Genomic DNA, 20,424 nt, shown 5'->3' with positions numbered 1-20,424 from the left:
TGCTTCTAAGGAACAGTACATGGAAAAGGAGAACTAGTAATTTTATAGTGGAGAAACAGCTCCTTAACCAAGTGATTAAGGTTAACATCAACAGTGATAAGTCATGCTGATATTCTGTGCACCGCCTGGTATGATGTGACGAGAAAGGCACTTCACGCTGTGGTCCTCTTCGCCCACATTCATACCACCAGGATAATGAGAAAAATATCAGACAAACCCAAATTGAGGGCCATTCTACAAAATACTGGACCAGTACTCTTCCAAAGCACCAAGGTCATGAGAGACAAGGAAAGACCAAGAAACTTTCACAGACTGGAGGAGACTAAAGAGACATAATGATTAAATGCAACGTGGTATCCTGGATTGGATCCTGGAACAGAAAAAGGACATAGGTGAAAAAACTAGTGAAATTTGAATAGAGTCTCTAGTTTGGTTAATGGAACTGTACCAATGCTAATTTCTTAGTTTTGATAAATGTACCAGATTAAGATGTTAACATTAGGGGAAGTTAGATAAGGGTATAGGGGACCTGTCTGTACTATATTTGAAACTCTACTGTAAATCCAAAGTTCTTTCAACATAAAACTATCGAAGAAAAAAATATAATTTCTTATGTGGTAGGTACACATTTAATGGTTTTATTATTCTTTACATCTAGTACATCCATTATATTCTTTTAAAAAAATTTTATTTTGAACAGTTTTATTTTATTTTTTAAATTTTTGTTTATTTGGTTTAATTTTTATTTATTTGGCTGCGTTGGGTCTTCCTTGCTGCACGTGGGCTTTTAGTTGCAGCGAGTGGGGACTACTCTTCATTGTGGTGCGTGGGCTTCTCACTGCGGTGGCTTCTCTCCTTGTGGAGCCTGCGGTAGTTGCAGCACGTGGGTGCTAGAGCATGCGAGCTTCAGTAGTTGCGGCGCGCAGGCTGTAGGGTACGTGGGCTTCAGTAGTTGTGGCTCGCGGGCTCTAGAGCACAGGCTCAGTAGTTGTGGTGCACAGGCTTAGCTGCTCCGCAGCATGTGGTATCTTCCAGGACCAGGGATCGAACCCGTGTCCCCTGTGTTGGCAGGCAGATTCTTAACCACTGTGCCACCAGGGGAGTCCCCATCCATTATATTCTTTTCTTAAGTTTATTTTATTGAAGTATAGTTGATTTACAATGTTGTGTTAATTTCTGCTGTACAGCAAAGCAATTCAGCTATACAGATATATACATTCTTTTTTATATTCTTTTCCATGATGATTTATCACAGGATATTGAAGATAGTTCCCTGTGCTATACAGTAGGACCTTGTTTATCCATTCTCTATAGTTTGCATCTGCTAATCCCAAACTCCCAATCCCTCTCTCCCCTACCCCCCATTATATCCTTTTATACACATGAACTATTTTATAATTTAAAAACCAATATAGGAAAAATGTAAGGGATCTAAAACAAGCCATCTGTGGAAGGGACCTACAAAATTTTTAATACCCCAAATTCAATTAAGTTGATTTGGGGTAAGCACAGGATGGATTGTTCCAGTAGGTAAGAAGCTTTTATTTTAGCAAATACATGGGCTTTCTTTAGTTGCGTCGAGTGGGGGCTACTCTTCGTTGTGGTGCGTGGGTCTCTCATTGCGGTGGCTTCTCTTGTTGTGGAGCACAGGCTCTAGAGTGCAGGCTCAGCAGTTGTGGTGCTCAGGCTTAGTTGCTCCGTGGCATGTGGAATCTTCCCAGACCAGGGCTCGAACCCGTGTACCCTGCATTGGCAGGCGGATTCTTAATCACTGTGCCACCAGGGAAGCCCTACTGAGCTCTATCTGACGAAATGGGATATTAACAGAACAAGGATAGTCTGCAAGTCATCAGATACAAGAGTCCAAGGTAGAGGCCAAAGTCATCAATATTCCCCAGCACTGTCTAGGAGGATGTTCTGGTATCAAGTCCATCCCTATACAGAAGATGGGTACATGAGGTTATGACAGCTTGATCCCAGCCATTCAAATTGGCCCGTGTAACAACCAGATAATCGTGTGCCTCCTGATGTGATACAACAGGAAGCACACACCATCAGTTATGAAACATCTTGTTCCTCCCCCTCCCTTGAAAATAAAAACATTCTGAACTTGACTCTAATCAAGCCTCCTGGTCTAACTTCCCATTTACAGGATATACAGGGAATAGAAGACTATTGGGGATACAGTCAGCCATACTGGGAGAAAGTCAAAGTGACCTGGTTTTCTCAACAACAAATGCCATTATAAAAAGAGAGAGAGGTGGAACTGTTAAAGATTAGAAAGGACTTAAAAGACGTGAACCAAATATAATGTTTGAATCCTGATTTCAACAAGCCAAATGTATACATTTTTTTGAGACAATGGGGACATCTGTACATAGATGGGGTATTAGATAGTATAAGGGGATTTTTTTTGGGGGGGCTGCGCCATGCAATATGAGGGACCTTAGTTCCCCGACCAGGGATCAAACCCGTGCCCCCTGCAGTGGAAGCTCGGAGTCTTAACCACTAGACTGCCAGGGAAGTCCCATGATTATTGTCATTTTTGGTATGTGATAAAGGTAGAGGAGTTTTTAAAGTTTTATCCATAAAAGCTACATAATGAAGAATTTTCTGGCAAAATATGATGTCTGAAAAAAAATATGATGTCTGGGATTTACTTTAAAATACTACAGCACCTCTCCAAGAAAAGTGGGAGGGATAGATGTAAGAAGACTGGCAAAATGTTAATTGTTCAAGCTATATGAGGGGTTCATGAGGGTTCATTATACACCTCTACTTTTAAGTATGTTTGGAATTTTCCATCGTAAAAATATAAAGGTAAAATCCAACTTACTGCCCTGGTTCTGATTGTCTCCTCACTAAGCAACATTCTGATTACAATGTCTTCTCCTGTAGACTTGTCAACTAGCAGAGAATGTACTAATGAGCAAATATGGGTACTTGCCTATTTGTTAAATTTCTCATTGCTGATTAACAAATTAGTAAATGTTTATGTATCAGTTTGCTTTAAGGTTTAGACACAGCTTCTGATTGGTGAGGCAGAGACCACGGGCTGGGATGAATGCGACCACTGGCCAACTAACTGGTGGGCAACTGGTCTTCCCTGAGTGGACGGATTACCTCCCAACAGTTTTGCATTCATTGTTTTACCAGCGTGCCGTGCTTTCCTACTTGAACTGCAACCCTGGTAAATTGTGATTTAGGAACTGATGAGCTGTGGAATTAGAACAAGGAAAGAAGGTCCACCTCTCTTCTCCTACTCATCATTATTATTTGTAACAATAAAACGAGAGTTAACACATACTGAGTGCTTACTATGTGCCAGACATTATTCTAAGCACTTCACAATGTATTTTTCATTTAATCTTTACGATTATCCTACTATCCTACATTCACAGATGAGGAAACTTAACGCCCAGGGGACTTGCCTAAAGAGCCATAGGAGTCTGATTTAAAAGCATGTTCCTAGGCATTAGGACATATTATCTTCATTTGAAAACAATGTCGTAAGTCATCTGGTTTATTTTGTAAATCACACACAGGAGCATCTCTGAACTGTCTCTAGGCTCTGAAGCAGCATATTACAGACTAGGCAAGTAAATATGTCCCTGGCAAAATGCACAAGGGTAGCATATGTTGGAGAACAGAAGATTTGTAGTGAGTACTGGGGGGAGGGGACAGGGCAGTATAGCCTCTTTTACCTGTATATTGAGAGATTATCTTCTAAGTCTTGGGCACTACCTATGTTAAGACAGGACACCTAGGGAAAGCGCCAGGCTGTCCTCTTTACACAGCTCCCACTGAATCAAAGCAGTTTAAGTGCTTGAAATTTTAATAATTAGAGGTTTGCATGGAAAAGCTTAGAATTTGTGTTATAAAATGAGGAGCCCTTGAAACTAGAAATTAATTGACTAAACTGGTACGTGAAATGTGTATAAATTGAATGGATGTATTACTATGTAATAACTTACTTCGAAATAATAATTTAAAAAATCATCATGCTAGGATGGAGTCAAAGAGAACAACTTCTGATTTAGTTGCAAGAAATTTCTTGTCTTACCTTTTTAAAGAATTTATATCTTCTGGCAAAAAAATTCTGCCCAGTCTGATATTTATTGCTCAGAGTTAGGAGTAGCCATACTTGCTTGGTGATCTGAGAGTTAAATCTCATAACTTACAATTTGATTCTAAAGTAAAAAAAAAAAAATGAAATGAGAAGCAAAACTTTTAAAACCCCAAGTTTTGGGAATTCCCTGTGTAAGGTCGGATCCTAACAAACGGCACCGCGAAACAGAGGAAAGCTTCAAGTGAGCTTTATTAGGGAGCGCTCCCAGGCGAGGTTCACTGGTCCCAGAGAAAGGGGCCAGAGAAGTCGCACCCGGGAGAGGGTTGGGCAAGATTTTATAGGGGAAGAAGGGAAAGGGGTGTGGTGAATCTGGGAGGGTGCAGGGTATTCCTTATTTGGTGGTCTTTTCAGGTATCCTGGGGGACAGTTAGTCCTGCCCCTCGAAAGGCGGGAAGGCTGGGCCGGGTTCAAAGTCCCCAGGTCAGTTCCTGGAACAGGATAGTCCGGAAAGTCTCCAGGTCAGTTTCTGGAACTGGGTGGTCCGGAAAGTCTCCAGGTCAGTTTCTGGAACTGGGTGGTCTGGAGAGTTTCGGTCTGATGCAACCTGTGAATCTGATTGTGTTCCACTGCCTCGGGCCAGTTGGCCTTACACCCTGGCTGTCCAGTGGTTAGGACTCGGGCGCTTTCACTGCCTCAGCCCAAATTCAATCCCTGGTCAGGGAACTAAGATCCTGCAAGCCGTGTGGCCAAGCTTTTATTCTAAACTTGAATTTCAGAAACACATCAAGTAACTTGGAAGAAAAGCTAAAATATTTAAATTACAAAAGTTAGTGGTGGACAAATTCTTACGCTTTTTTCATATCTGCATAATTTGGCTTTATTACAGTACTTGGAGCTGTCTAGAGCCGTCAGATATTTGTGTTTTACTTTTATTTGACTGTGTCATAAAGAGTTGTTTATTTTAAATAAAGGAGAGTCAAGTAAACTGAGAAGTTGTTTTCTGGCCCTGCCACAAAGGGAGGTGAAGTCAATACATGGTTCTGAAGCTTTCCCCTCTACCTGTGTAGATTCTCATCCGTAATAGTGACTCACCAAGGCACTGATCTTCAGCCAAGGGGATAATAAAACTCTGGGTGAGAGTGGAAGCAACTCTCCACGTGGGGGGAGAAGATTAACAGGGAATGGGAGTTTGAAAACGTCTCTCAGGTAATTCTGACAAACCCTCCCTTCCTGAGGATTTCTACTTAGTCTGGAATATTTTGCAATTTCACATTAAGATCGAGGTTTCACTTTAAGGAGCTAGAATAACTTAAATTGGTCTAAATGTGTGAACTATTGTTTATTCAGAATAGATAATAACCACAGCTAACATTTACTGGGTGTGAACCATGTGCCAGGCACTGTGATGAGCACTTCATAGGCACTATCTCATTTAACTCTCACTACAACTCTGTCAGATAGCTGAGGAAGCAATGTTAGTTAATTGCTAGTAAGCTGTTATACATAAGTATACATGATACTTAAGCCTGTATTTCAAACCACCACACACTACACTGTTTCTAAGACACTTGGATCTGAAATGTGGGTTTCTGTTGAAATTTTTTTTTTTTTTTTTTTCTGTATGCAGGCCTCTCACTGTTGTGGCCTCTCCCGTTGCGGAGCACAGGCTCCAGACGTGCAGGCTCAGCGACCCTGGCTCACGGTCCCAGCCGCTCCGTGGCATGTGGATCCTCTGGGACCGGGGCACGAACCCGTGTCCCCTGCATCGGCAGGCGGACTCTCAACCACTGCACCACCAGGAAAGCCCCTGTTGAAATATTTTTTTCCTCATAGTCCACAAAGAGATTCTACTGGAATCTGGAGTTACAGCTGGCAATCACAAGGTTGGAGGAAGTGAAACGACTGATAAATTTACCTCAAGAGAATGAAAAAGTGTTGTCCCAACTTTTCTCTCTATTGTAAATTGGTGATTGAGCCTGTAACTTGCTTATGATATTGTCTAAAGATTTAGGAGTATTTAAATTATGCTCTATTGTTTGCAACTTAGACACCCTTGGTGAGAAAGTTACGTTAAACCTCAGACTACACCTCTTTTTAAATTACTTTTTTTTTCAAATTACTTTCTTAACCAGGAGTCTAATAAGCACCTGATATTATATACAAAGCTTATGTACACACCACTATATTTAAAATAGATAACCAACAAGGACCTACCGTATAGCACAGGGAACTCTGCTCAATACTCTGTAATAGGGATTTCCCTGGTGGCACAGCGGTTAAGAATCTGCCTGCCAATGCAGGGGACACGGGTTCAAGCCCTGGTCCGGGAAGTTCCCACATGCCGCGGAGCAACTCAGCCCGTGCGCCACAACTACTGAGCCTGCGCTCTAGAGCCCGCTAGCCACCACTACTGAACCTGTGTGCCACAACTACTGAACTCCGCACGCCTAGAGCCCATGCTCTGCAACAAGAGAAGCCACCGCAATGAGAAACCCACGCACCACAATGAAGAGTAGCCCCCGCTCCGCTCAGTGCAACTAGAGAAAGCCCGCGTGCCACAACGAAGGCCCAACGCAGCCAAAAATTAAAAAAAAAAAGAAAATTAAAAAAAATTACTCTGTAATAACCTAAATGGGAAAAAAACTTGAAAAAGAATAGATACGTGTATATGTATAACTATGTTGTACACCTGAAACTAACACAACATTGTTAATCAGCTATGCTCCACTATAAAATAAATTTAAAAAATTTTTTTTAAAAAATAAAAAAACTTTATGTGTATTTATATCACAGCTTTTACTATATTTTCAAAATTATCCATATCCCCAAACAGGGTAAGATCCATTATTTTAACCACTGTTTGATAGACTGAGAGCTGTTTGATAGAGAACAAAGGTAAAGGCTGAAAATTCCTCGTTGATAAGAAATCCATTAGTTTTAAATTTAAGTATTGAAACCTACGAATTTTTGTAATATAATATTGGGGAAACTTCATCAAATTGTCTAAATCAGGGATTGGGGAAGGACGGGGCTGGGGGTGGGGTGGGGCAGGTCTCCCTATCACTTGGGAGGCTTTAAAAAAAACCCTCCTCGCAGACTCTGGTGACCTTTCCCACCACCAGAATCTAGAGCCACCCCCCCCACCCCCCACCCCCCCCCACCCCCGTCTCCCAGAATCTAGAACATTTGTTTACTAATGAATGCTCATCTTAACTCCCAGTGTATTTGGAGAAGAAACAAAGAAACAAATAAGACTGGTTTAAACGTTTGCCTTCAGGGTCATAATATGTGCCCAGCACTATGCTGATGTTATTTTAAAAGATAGGCAGACTGTCAATATTTAGGATAAAGGAATTTAGGAAGTGAGTTGTCTAAAATAAACAGCTTCTAATATACTTTCTTTGATACAGTTGTGAAAACTGAAGCAAAATATATCTGGCACCCTACCAACTTTCATTTTTCATTGATAAATTCTTTTTCCTTCCTAAGTATTTAACTATGTCTCTAGTTTTGGGAACTAGAGCAAATAAATGTGCTCCCAAGTTTTCCCATATAGCTGTTTCCTCCCTTTATAGTATTCCAGATTTCATAAGAAGGAAACACAGGAAAAATGAATAAATTTGTGATCATTGATATGACATACCCTTCACCTACTAAAATGTAATTTAATTCTGCTTACTCTGTTATTTGACCACTTCTTACAGTTAACTCAGTCAAATTTTTGGTTGATACAAGTTCTTATTTGTACTGTGTAAGTGAGAGAGTCACAAACACAGGATATAAGTACACATTTTTATTTTACTGTAAATCAGGATGAGTGGGTATTTTTAAAAGTTGAAAAGCTGTAATCTGCAGTTGATTGAAAACACTGCATTCTGAGACCCCAAAATGTGGAAAATCCAAACCTGTACAGGCATTTTTAAATAAATGATTTTTAAAGTCTTACATCTATTTAAACCAACTTGCAGAATTCTTAATTTATATGTAATTTAAGTTGTCAGTTTAGGTATGACATTTATAAATAATAGATTGAATGCATAACATTAAGGGTAATTTATTATTTTTAAAAACCTTGAATATTAAGTTATTACGAACCAAAAAGCAAAGGATAAATTTGTAATACTATATACCTGATAATTAAAATATTGTGATTCTATACTTCTTCTAAAGTACTTATGTTTACCAAAGGATTATTATGAATATTGTTGCTAGTATTATTTTAAGGATGATCTGCATCAGAATTATAGATGTGCATGTTAAAAATGCACATTCCAAGCCCAGGAATTTAAATTTACAATAAGCAACCCCTATTCCCATTTTGATGTAACACTTGTTGAAGAACAGTGATGCCAAGCAGGAACCTCTGGGGCTCCTGGGCAGGGAGGCCTTTCTGTCCCCCATTTCTTGTAGGCAAGACTCCAGCCTCCATGACCTTCCCTGAGTTCCAAAGGGCAGACCTGAACAGTTGCTAATCAAGGGCCTGAGGCAAGACTAAAGGGACCAGAGAAGTTCAGGAGATTAGTAGACCCTGCATACACCCTAATCTTGTCAGCAACCCCACCCTTTTGAAACTCTGCAGAAGAAAGAATGCAAGACTGTTACTGCCTTGATCCTTATCACATACCTCTGACCACTACCCCTGACTATATAACCTCTCCCTATTCCCCAGTGAAGGGAGGCACAGTTCTTGAGGTGCTAGCCTACTGTGTTCCCCTTTGCCTGGCAAAGAAAGCAAGCCACTCTTTCTCCTCCATAACACTGTCTCCATATTTCTGTTTGGCATTGCTGCACAGAGAGCCAAGATTTTGGCAACAAATTTGGGGGCTCGTCCGGGATTGACTCGTGGGCAGGAGGCCCCGTAGGGCCCTCGGTTTGATCGGTTACTCAGGGATTTCTCTCCACACCACCCTCCCCAGGGAGAGCAGAGGGTTGGAGGATTTCTCTGAGGCCAGATCGCCAGGGTTCCCCTGCCATAGGGCCCTGCCCCGATCATACCCGACCCGCCGTCTCAGCTGCAGAACTCCATGGCTGCGGCGGAGATCGGGGGAGAGGTTGCCCTAGCAGCTGCCGAGGCTTTCTTTGCCTTGAGGACACCTTCCTTCTCCCTTCTCCGCATCAGCCCGGACATCTACCCTGAGACAACATTAACTCTTGGAGGATCAGAAAGAGGGCATTTGGTACGTCGCAACAAACCTGCCAGCAATTTGGTAAGTTCCCTGGAGTGCACACCGTAGCCTCTTTGACTTTGTTCGTTTGGGGAACTTCGGTTCCAGTTTGGGGAGTTCTCCCTGTGAAGGGAAATTCCATTTGTAAGGCGCCGCTTCGGACAAAGGTCACATGTCTAGTGGGACTGGGAAGTCACATTTAGGGCATTTTTGCCATTTGGTTTTTGATTTCTGGGCATCTCTTTGCTGATATTTTTAATTTTGAGTGTGGCTTCCAGCTGGCAAGGTTTGGGTTCGTTTGGTTACTTTGGTTTGAGCGCGCAGACATGTTACTAACTGCTCAAGCTAGAATGGGAAGCGCTTCCTGTAAGGTTCCACCCCTACCTGGGAGCCCCTTAGAAAAAATTTTGAATGACTGGTCAACCTATAGCTATGATCCAATGACAAAGAAAAATGGCCTAAAAATGGGTCTCTTACAATTAGATCTTTATTGCCACAGGATGGGAAAATGGACTGAGGTTCCCTTATGTCCAGGACTTTCTCCTATAATTGAAAGCCTGAGGAATCAGAAAAACTCTCCTGGCTCAGGGAGGAAAACAAGCCTCCCCCACTTCTGCATGTTCCCTTACTCCTTCAGATTGTTCTGATAAGCCTTAGTAGACCCTGGAACGTGGAATATCGAGGTTCCCGGCTTGGCCAAAGATATCCAGCCGGTGATATTAAGTAGAAGGGTTATATAGTGTCTAAATATAAGGTACCAATTTCTTAAACGTAGGGAAGATCCTCAAAAAATGTTTATAAATAGATTACCAAAATAGGAGGCCACTGGTCTGACTAAACTAACCATAGCTGATATTCAGAGCCTGATAGTAATTTTGGAAGAGGACTCCTCCCCTAAGCTAAATGAGGAAAAGTAAAACTTTCCAACATGGGTGAATGGGTATGTCAGTCCTTCAATATCATTGAGGTAGTCACCCAATTCTTTGAAAAAGAAAACAAAACTGTCCTTGTTTTACAAATGTAGTCTTTACAGGACCAGAGGTGTGGCTCCGAAAATAATCCAAAACCCACCAATCTCTTTCACCACTCCCAAAACCTTCCCTATTTATCTTAAGAGGCTTATAAGTATTAAACAAAAGGGAAACAAAGTCATCCTAGGAGGAACTTGCCTGTACCATTGAGATGCAAATGTCCTATCTGGTCTTCTCAGGAACACTTAGCACTGCCATCTTTTTAAACTGGAAATTTTAAAAAGGGTAAAGTAATTTAGAATTTGACTTGTCAAGGATAAATAGAAATCTTAAGTGTCTTTTCTTCTGTAAACACTAGTAAAAAGGGTTTAACCATCTAGATAGGTGACCTTGATGTGTTCCATCTGCTAGAAACCCAATTTGAATCCAACCCCTTGTAACTGATGGCTTTTATGTTGTACCTGACTCAGGGCTGAAATTCGAACAGAAACTATGAGGCCTCTATGTTGGTTTGTGTGTTCGTAAGTGTCTATATGTGTGTTGTAGGTGTATGGTATTGCCAAAGATGAATTCGTAAAAGAGCTCTACTAGTTGGCTTTTTAAAAAATTAAGTGCTTATATAAATACTCAAAAATAGAAAATAATCTGGCTAGAATGAATTTCAGGTTCATGTCATCTGCAAAATATTCAGTACTAAACAGATATCTGGTATTGAAGGTGGCTTAAGCTTGTTGGTTTGATTAATATAGATATGTTAGAGTCATCAATGTCAAGTATATAATACTTCTGTCGTACACCTAGAGGTCAAATAAGACCTTATTCTGTATCTATTACAAATTTGTCAACAAGAAAAGGAACTCAATGGGAAAAAACTTTTAAGGAAAGTAAGATATGTGTTTTTAGTAAAAGGTGTGAAGGGCTTCCCTGGTGGCGCAGTGGTTAAGAATCCACCTGCCAATGCAGGGGACACGGGTTTGAGCCCGGGATCCCACATGACGTGGAGCAACTAAGCCCGTGCGCCACAAATACTGAGCCTGTGCTCTAGAGCCCGTGAGCCACAACTACTGAAGCCCACGCGCCTAGAGCCTGTGCTCCGCAACAAGAGAAGCCACCGCAATGAGAAGCCCGCGCACCTCAACGAAGAGTAGACCCCGCTCCCACAACTACAGAAAGCCTGCGCGCAGCAACGAAGACCCAACTCAGTCAAAAATAAACTAAATAATTTTTTTAAAAAAGCATTAAAAAAATGTGTGAAGAATGAAAAATACTGAAAAGAGTGATACATAATCAGGATTTTCTAAGATTGGACTAAATTTAGTTGGGTACATGGATTTCAATAGGAATGGGCTAGAACAAGACTGGATTTGGTTTCTCCAAAGTATTCTTTTTTTTTTTTTTACATCTTTATTGGAGTACAATTGCTTTACAATGGTGTGTTAGTTTCTGCTTTATAACAAAGTGAATCAGTTATACATATACATATGTTCCCATATCTCTTCCCTCTTGCGTCTCCCTCCCTCCCACCCTCCCTATTCCACCCCTCTAGGCGGTCACAAAGCACCCAGCTGATCTTCCTGTGCTATGTGCCTGCTTCCCACTAGCTATCTATTTTACGTTTGGTAGTGTATATATGTCCATGCCACTCTCTCACTTTGTCACAGCTTACCCTTCCCCCGCCCCATATCCTCAAGTCCATTCTCTAGTAGGTGTCTTTTTTTTTTTTTTTTTTTTTTTTTGCTGTACGCGGGCCTCTCACTGTTGTGGCCTCTCCCGTTGCGGAGCACAGGCTCCAGACGCGCAGGCTCAGCGGCCATGGCTCACGGGTCCAGCCGCTCTGTAGCATGTGGGATCTTCCCGGACCGGGGCACGAACCCGTGTCCCCTGCATTGGCAAGCAGACTCTCAACCACTGCGCCACCAGGGAAGACCAGGTCTGTGTCTTTATTCCCATCTTACCCCTAGGTTCTTCATGACTTTTTTTTTCTTTCTTAAATTCCATATATATGTGTTAGCATACAGTATTTGTTTTTCTCTTTCTGACTTACTTCACTCTGTATGACAGACTCTAGGTCTATCCACCTCACTACAAATAGCTCAATTTCGTTTCTTTTTATGGCTGAGTAATATTCCATTGTATATATGTACCACATCTTTATCCATTCATCCGATGATGGATACTTAGGTTGCTTCCATCTCCTGGCTATTGTAAATAGCGCTGCAATGAACATTTTGGTACATGACTCTTTTTGAATTATGGTTTTCTCAGGGTATATGCCCAAATCAAAACTACAATGAGATATCATCTCACACCGGTCAGAATGGCCATCATCAAAAAATCTAGAAACAAATGCTGGAGAGGGTGTGGAGAAAAGGGAACACTCTTGCACTGCTGGTGGGAATGTACAGCCACTATGGAGAAAAGTACGGAGGTTCCTTAACAAACGTGCCTTCTTAAGTCTTTTGTCATTATAGACACTTACGGTTTCAATCTAATGCCTTTGCAAAAAATGCTTCCCCTTCAAGAAGATTTATAGAAAGGACTTTTGGATATATACAAGTTTCTGACTTTCAGACCATAATGCTTAACTGTGTAAGAAATTGAAGAATTCTAATGAAAAACCTGATGGCCTCATAAAGCTGTTAACCAAAAAAGGATTAGTTATACAGGATGGAGTGAACTGGTGAATATGGTTATTTTTATGGTTTCTATCTGAAAAAATTACCGGTTTAAATCTGTGTTTTCCAGGTATAAGGAGACCTTCCCCTCAAACTCATTATAACTTACAGAAATTTGGTAAATTATACTTTTTTGTAAGCAGAATTGAAACATTTATCTTATCTATCTGCTCCCTCCAGAGTTTGGAAACTCTTAGGTTCCCTGCAGCTTTATCAGATAAATTAGGAAGGCTACCCCACTAGTGGTTACAGAAATCCCAAGGTATTTTGGAGACCTCAAAAAGGGAGGAATTCACCTACATAGGTTAGGCAAAAATCTGTGATAAACCCTTGGTGTGACTTTCCTAGCCCTGAGAGGTCCTTTAAAAGTCCAGTCTGAGACTCCTTATAAAAGTTTCAGCAAGGGCTTCCCTGGTGGCGCAGTGGTTGAGAGTCTGCCTGCCGATGCAGGGGACACGGGTTCGTGCCCCGTTCTGGGAAGATCCCACATGCCGCGGAACGGCTGGGCCCGTGAGCCATGGCCGCTGAGCCTGCGCGTCCGGAGCCTGTGCTCCGCAACGGGAGAGGCCACAACAGTGAGAGGCCCGCGTGCCACAAAAAGGAAAAAAAAAAAAAAGTTTCATCAAGTAAAAAGTCTATATGATCAATTACAGTTATATAAATCATCAAACCAAGTTTACTGAGACCACACTTATTTTGCAAACCATTTAGTTTTAATTTGGTTACATTTAGTAGAAAAGAGGGTAATTTTAGAGAGAAAAAGATTTTACAATGAATGTTAAATCCCAGTTTTGTTAATGGAGATCTGTAATTAAGACTCATCTCCCACATAGTTCTTTGCTGTTATGTTATATTAATGTAAAGTTTAATCGAATCATTATTATTATTTTTTAGAACAACAGACATAATATCTCACAGTTTCTGTGGAAACAGATATAGGAAAACAGGTGCAACTTAGCTGGGAGTGTCAAAGCCTCAGGCTCCGGCTCTCAGGCAGGCTGCCATCAAAATATTGGCAGGGGCTACAGTCATCTCAAAGCTCAACTGGGGGCTTCCCTGGTGGCACAGCGGTTGGGAGTCTGCCTGCCGATGCAGGGGACACGGGTTCGTGCCCCGGTCGGGGAAGATCCCACATGCCGCGGAGCGGCTGGGCCCGTGAGCCATGGCCGCTGAGCCTGCGCGTCCGGAGCCTGTGCTCCGCAACGGGAGAGGCCACAACAGTGAGAGGCCCGCGTGCCGCAAAAAAAAAAAAAAAAAGTTTCAGCAAGTAAAAAGTCTATATGATCAATTACAGTTATATAAATCATCAAACCAAGTTTACTGAGCCCACACTTATTTTACAAACCATCTAGTTTTAATTTGGTTACATTTAGTAAAAAAGAGGGTAATTTTAGAGAGAAAAAGATTTTGCAATGAATGTTAAATCCCAGTTTTGTTAATGGAGATCTGTAATTACTAAGACTCATCTCTCACATAATTCTTTGCTGTTATGTTATATTAATGTAAAGTTTAATCGAATCATTATTATTATTTTTTAGAACAACAGACATTATCTCAGTTTCTATGAGCCGTGGCCGCTGAGCCTGTGCATCCGGAGCCTGTGCTCCACAACGGGAGAGGCCACAACAGTGAGAAGCCAGCGTACAGCAAAAAAACAAACAAACAAACAAACAAAAAAAACAAAAAAAACACAAAAACTCAACTGGGGGAGAGTCCCCTTCCAAGACTGCTCATGTTGCTGTCAGGTCTTCCTTGTCACATAGGCCTCTCCACTGGCTCTCTGAATGTCCTCATGACATGGCAGCAGTCTACTCATAAGGAGTTGGGAGATTGTTGGGGAAGGTCCACTCATTGGGCAGAAGTCAGGTTACAGAGAATAATTCACCAATCACTGTCCAGCAGCGGGGTGTGAATGTGCAGGTGTTTCACGGCCACCTGAACGCGCCAGTCTGCGTGGCGGGCAGAAGACACTGCTGGATGCGCCGCGGCTCAGGTAGCGCAAGTTGGAGAGCCTGTGGTGCGGGATGGTGGGCAGGGCACTGCAGATGGCCTCCTCGTTCATGGTAGTGGGTGGCGCAGGCACTCAGGCAGCCGGTCGATTCCCTGCGAGCCGGGTCGGCAGGCCCTACAGCCTGCCGGACATTAGGTCACGAGGGCATCCATTCTCCGCGCAGCCCACGCCAAGCCGCTGCTTATCCGGAGCCGGAGCGGAGTTTAATTGCATTATTAAAGGATACTCTAAGTTTGTTTCTGAAGCTTATCTCCGTAATTTCTTTGGATGAAGATCAGATGCCCCATGACCTGCAACCAGGGGATTATGCATACCGGAAAAGACAAAATTTAAAGGACTATCTCCAACCTGGAGAGAAGGACCCTTTTCAGGTACTCTTAACTAGCTTATGCACAGCAAAACTGAAGGGAATTGACTTTTGGATTAATTTCCACTCACAAAGGGCCCCTGCACTGGAGTGGCCTATAGAGAGGATGGCTGACCTTGAAAATCACCTCAAAACAATGCTCAAACAAAGGAGAAACTACACTCACACCAGGGCGAGAAGACGACGACATCAGAAGTAGACAGCTTGCCCGAGATCCTGGACCTGGCTCATTTCCCCTTCCCTTGAAGCTCTCTTACCTCCCTTCAAAGCGGGAGACGGGGTGCTGCTGAAGTATGAAAAAGAGCAATGACCTGAGCAGCAGCAGCAGCCTGAAGAAAAAAATGAAAGGGATCTTATCTTAGCACGTTCTTCTTACTACTCACGCCTCTCTAAAATTAGATAGAGTAAAACAGTGGGTACATCATACCAGAGTAAGAAGATTATCAGCTATTGACCAGCCAAGCCTGCCTACAGCCAACAGACTCCTGAGAAACAGACATCTCACCCTTTGGGAAACTTTAAGTATTTGTTCCGACAAGTGGAATGAAAGTTGTTTTCTTATCCTTTCTCATACCTTCTACCTATAGACTCACATGCTGATTATTTCGATAATTCTAACTGCTAGACATGTGGTCAGCTTCCTATTTCTGGGTCTTCAGGATTGCCTTGATAGGTTTTCCCCATACAGGGAATGGTTTGGAAACAACTGGCTACAATAAGTCTCTCTGAAGTGCCGGTTCCAGACTGGGCTTCAGACTTACTCCCCTGAATTCCCAAGGAAATGAGATCTGTTCTGTCTACTAACGTTCTAGTTGTCACTCCTCTTACTTCTAACTGGGTCTGCTACACCAAAATGGCAAAATAAAGGTTTGAGTTCTTAATCACACAAGACTCAGATCCAGGACTTGGAACTCGAATACTTCTAATTTGTTATCTATTCCCCAAAATTTAGGCAGGAATACGCCCCAGCTCAGCAAGAAGTAGTTAAAGCTGTTGTCGCCCCGTTCCCTAAAAGATTTGGGGAAAGATACAGCTGAAGTGGGGATGAAAACCGAGTCCCCCGAAAGCTGAGTTCCTCTGCCGAGTTTACGATTAACATCTCTATCCAAAACGATTGTTCCCTTTTCTTGTCCAACATCTGTTCTCCTCAAGATTGAGGAATATCAAAGAAAAGGAAGGGATCGATGCTGAGTAGGGCCCTCTGGGGCTCCTGGGCCGGGAGGCCTTTTTGTCCCCCATTTCTTGTAAGCAAGACTCCAGCCTCCATGACCTTCCCTGAGTTCCAAAGGGCAGACCTGAACAGTTGCTAATCAAGGGAGGAGCAGCCACAAAACCACCTGAGGCAAGATTAAAGTGACCAGAGAAGCTCAGGAGATTAGCAGACCCTGAACACACCCTAATCTTGTCAGCAACCCCACCCTTTTGAAACTCTGCAGAAGAAAGAAGAATGCAAGACTGTTACTGCCTTGATCCTTATCACATACCTCTGACCACTACCCCTGACTATACAACTTCTCCCTATTCCCCAGTGAAGGGGGGCACAGTTCTTGAGGCCCTAGCCTACTGTGTTCCCCTTTGCCTGGCAAAGAAATAAAGCCACTCTTTCTTTCTCCTCCATCACTCTGTCTCCATATTTCTGTTTGGCACTGGTGCACAGAGAGCTAAGATTTTGGCAACAACAGCTGATACAGAGGATAGCATAAATTTGGGAATGTTGCTGAATCAGTTTCCCAAACTTCTCAGATAAGAATCACTTGGAGGGAATTCCCTGGCAGTCCAATGGTTAGGATTCTGTGCTTTCACTGCCAAGGGCATGGGTTCAATCCCTGTTTGGGGAACTAATATTCCACAAGCTGCGTGGCGTGGCCAAAAAATCACTTGGGCCATCTGTAAAATATACACACCACCAGTCTTCCCCAGACATTCTGACTCAAGACGGTTGAACTGGGGCCTGGGAATCAGTACAAGTACACCAGTGGCTTATCTTCAACGTCAGGGGGAAACAAATTAGATTATTATATTTAGGCAAATATTTGCACCGTAATACCAAAGACCCTGCAATTGCCAAAGGAGATTAAACTACCAATAGGAAAAAAATTTGTCTATTTTTACACTGATATGGAACCGGTGTTTTGGAAACACAATCCTGACGTTACCTTCTCAGGCTCCACCCCACTCCCACTGAAAAATTTCCCACTGCTTTTAGAATACAGACAAAACTCCTTACCATGGTCCACAATGCCCAGAGTCATGGTTTCCTTCCTACTGCTTCTCTATATCCAGTACCCATCTTTCTGGTCTTAATTTAAAGACGGCCCTTCTCTAGGCTAAGGCTAATCTCTTCGACCCTTGGTGCTCCTGAGGAAGTTTCCTCATTTGTAAAATGGGAATAATATTGATCTCATAGATGGTTCAGGATTAAATGAGGTCAGGTAAGAGGAGCTCTCTGCACAGAGGGGCTGGCACAGTGAATGATAGCTATTATTTAATCAAATCAAGCTCTGTTTCTACTTCACATTCAATTCAGTTCTTAAACCCACTTGCCATCTGGTTTCTGCATCCACCATTCCAAAGAAACTATTTTCATTAGGCTCACCAACTGCCAAGTCCAAATGACATATTTCAGTCCTTATCTGACTGACCTTTCTGCAAATACTGGACATTGCTGACCATTCCATCCTCTGAAATTCTCCTTTGGCATCCCAAAAAACTGTATCCTGGTTTCCTCATACTTCTCTGGCCAGTCTTTTAAAGTACCTTTTGTGGTTCCTTCATTGCTTACTTTTTCAAATTGAAAAAAAATGTTTTATCACAGTAATACATGCATATTTATACGCCAATGAGAGCTACTCAGCAAGGTCTTCCTTGACCATTAAGTTAGAACCCTCACCCCATACCCTCTCACATCACTTTGTTTTGTCTTCGGAGTACTTCTCTCACTCTGATTCACTTGTTTGTCTCCCCGCCCCCACTGGATCCTAAACTCTTTGAGGGAAGGGGCTATGTTTTATTCACTGCTGTATTCAGAGCACGAAGAATAATGCCTGGCACCCACTAGGCTCAATCAGCATTTGACTGACTGAAATATCCCCCACATTTAATCAATCACTTGTAGATTCTACCTCCTCAATTCTCTCAAATCTTTGCCCACTGTTCTTGCTTCACAACTGACTCATATCTTGCTTAAATGACTGCCACAACCATCTCCAGTCCTATTCTATAGTCCATATCCCAAATTGCAGCTAAAGTGATCCAAATCCTTCAATAGATTCCTACTGCCTTTAGGATTATGTCTAGATTCTTTAGCAAAGCATATAGAGCTCTCCATGATCTGGACCCTGGCTAATTCTAGTTTCAGCTTTTGCCAGCCCCTTCCATATGCACCATGCTCTAACCATCCCTATTTATAGTCACATGCAAACTGCTTTACCTTTTCTGCTTCTACACCATGACAGCTGTGTTGCTGAGGACCTTTGGGGAAAAATCACACAATAAAGTAAATCGGTACCATTTTAAATAAACAGCCTTTAACCTCATTTGTTCATTGAACACCTATAACAATCCTTTTATGGATCCCATGTCAGCTCCAGCTCCCATTTCCCTCATGACCATTAAAAAAAAATACCAAGAAACACTTCAACATTAATAGAAGGGTTTACAGTGAAGAGAATGCGCCCCTCCCCAACCCTACCTCACTCCTAGAGGTGTTAAGTTTGAAGTGCAACATGCGGAATCTTCTCTGTGAATATGCAAATATGGATTTACATTCCTTTTGTCTCCTAAACAAGTGAAATTAAATGTCGCCTACTATTCTAAGACTTATTTCTTCAAGAATATCTTTCCTATTAGCACATGTAGATTTTCCTCATTCTTCTTCAACAGTTGCATATTTTTTGACTGGACGTACCGCAATTCAACCTCTCTGCTACTAATGGGACATTTAGCAGGTTTTCGGTTTTTCATTCTCTCTCAGCAGTTCAACACTTTTATTCGAGCTCCCATCCCATTTTCACTTTTCTCACAAGGATGATTTTACCTATTCCACAGAGGAAACTGAAGCTATGAAGTGTGAATTCCTCCAACTTTCTACCTCCCTCATCTATAGGCTGATCTGTAACTCCAACTCCTTCCTTCCTTTGTCTGGGGGGGGGAATCTCTTCTCCTATAGGAGGAAATGCTATCTATGCTAACATTCCTTCCTGTTTTCACAGAGGTCTTTCCAACAATTATCTTCTCTTGCTTTTTTCCAACCCCTCCTTCTCTATTGCTTTCTCCCTTAAGCCTACTCAAGCGTACTTATTTATCTTCCTTTTTTTTTTTTAAATTTTGGCTGCGCTTCGCAGGCTCCGCATGCAGGATCTTAATTCCCTGACCAGGAATCAAACCTGCGGCCCCTGCAGTGGAAGTGCAGAGTCTTAACCACTGGACAGGCAGGGAAGTCCCTATTTTTCTTCCATCTTAAGACTCTCCCCCTCTTTTATTCCTCACAGCCTAGCTTCTTTTTTATTTTTTATTTTTTTTCAGCCTAGCTTCTTGAAGGGGTAGTCTATGATCTCTCTTGTCACTTCCTCATCTTCCATCTGTCCCTCAACCTCCTGCTGGCTGGCTTCTAATCTCACTCTCTTGCTAGCTAAGGTCACCAGGGACCTCCTAGTTGCCAAACCCCAAAGCTCTCAGGCTTTATTTTACTTCTCTGTGGTATAGATGCTAAGTCTTTTTCTTTTTTCCTTTAAACCTCCTTCCTTGGTTTAAGAAATATCATTCTTCAAGTTCTCCTATTTCTGACCACCCCTAAAAATTGGTCTATACCAGCATTCTGCCCTCCATACTCTTCTGACTCTACACAGGCTTCCTGTGTGATCTCACCTACTCCCAAGTTCGCACAAATCCTAAGCTTTCTACCTATCATAGTTTAAACACACATGCTCCCAACCGAACTTAGCTATTTCTCCTACCTTCCACCCTCAATCTGTTCAGTGAATGGCCATCACCATTTACCCAATCACCTAAGTCAGAAACCTAGATTCCACTTTTTTTTTTTTTTACTTTCCATTATCCAATCAGTCACCAAGAGGTACCTCTCATTTCACGCCTACTGCCAATGCCTCAGCCAGTTTTAAGTCTCCATCATCTCTCATCTGGCATCAGCCCTCCCCAGCCCATCCA

The 20,424-nt window shown here is 42.3% G+C and overlaps 1 protein-coding gene across 10 annotated transcripts in view; it reads right to left on the bottom strand.

Annotated features, from left to right (window-relative positions):
- Positions 1-9,283: 9,283 nt before the first annotated feature.
- The window catches only part of TAF1 (TATA-box binding protein associated factor 1), a 103,186-nt gene continuing 92,045 nt past the window's right edge, over positions 9,284-20,424 (bottom strand). For 5 of the 10 annotated variants that reach the window (XM_033439061.2, XM_033439066.2, XM_049705069.1 and 2 more), the window contains 3 exons: positions 18,689-18,729; positions 17,901-18,039; positions 13,572-15,587 (listed from right to left, as the gene is read on the bottom strand). In XM_033439061.2, coding sequence (XP_033294952.1) covers positions 15,512-15,587; positions 17,901-18,039; positions 18,689-18,729 — 256 coding nt within the window. In that variant the 3' untranslated portion in view covers positions 13,572-15,511. Of the gene's footprint in view, positions 9,354-10,399; positions 10,473-13,571; positions 15,588-17,900; positions 18,040-18,688; positions 18,730-20,424 lie in introns of those variants that run through there. The other 5 variants (XR_007474914.1, XR_007474913.1, XM_049705072.1 and 2 more) reach the window with 5 other exon arrangements.

Source organism: Orcinus orca, chromosome X, assembly GCF_937001465.1.
Source record: "Orcinus orca chromosome X, mOrcOrc1.1, whole genome shotgun sequence".
Lineage (NCBI taxonomy): Eukaryota > Metazoa > Chordata > Mammalia > Artiodactyla > Delphinidae > Orcinus > Orcinus orca.
This window is presented reverse-complemented; position numbering and strand designations above follow the sequence as displayed.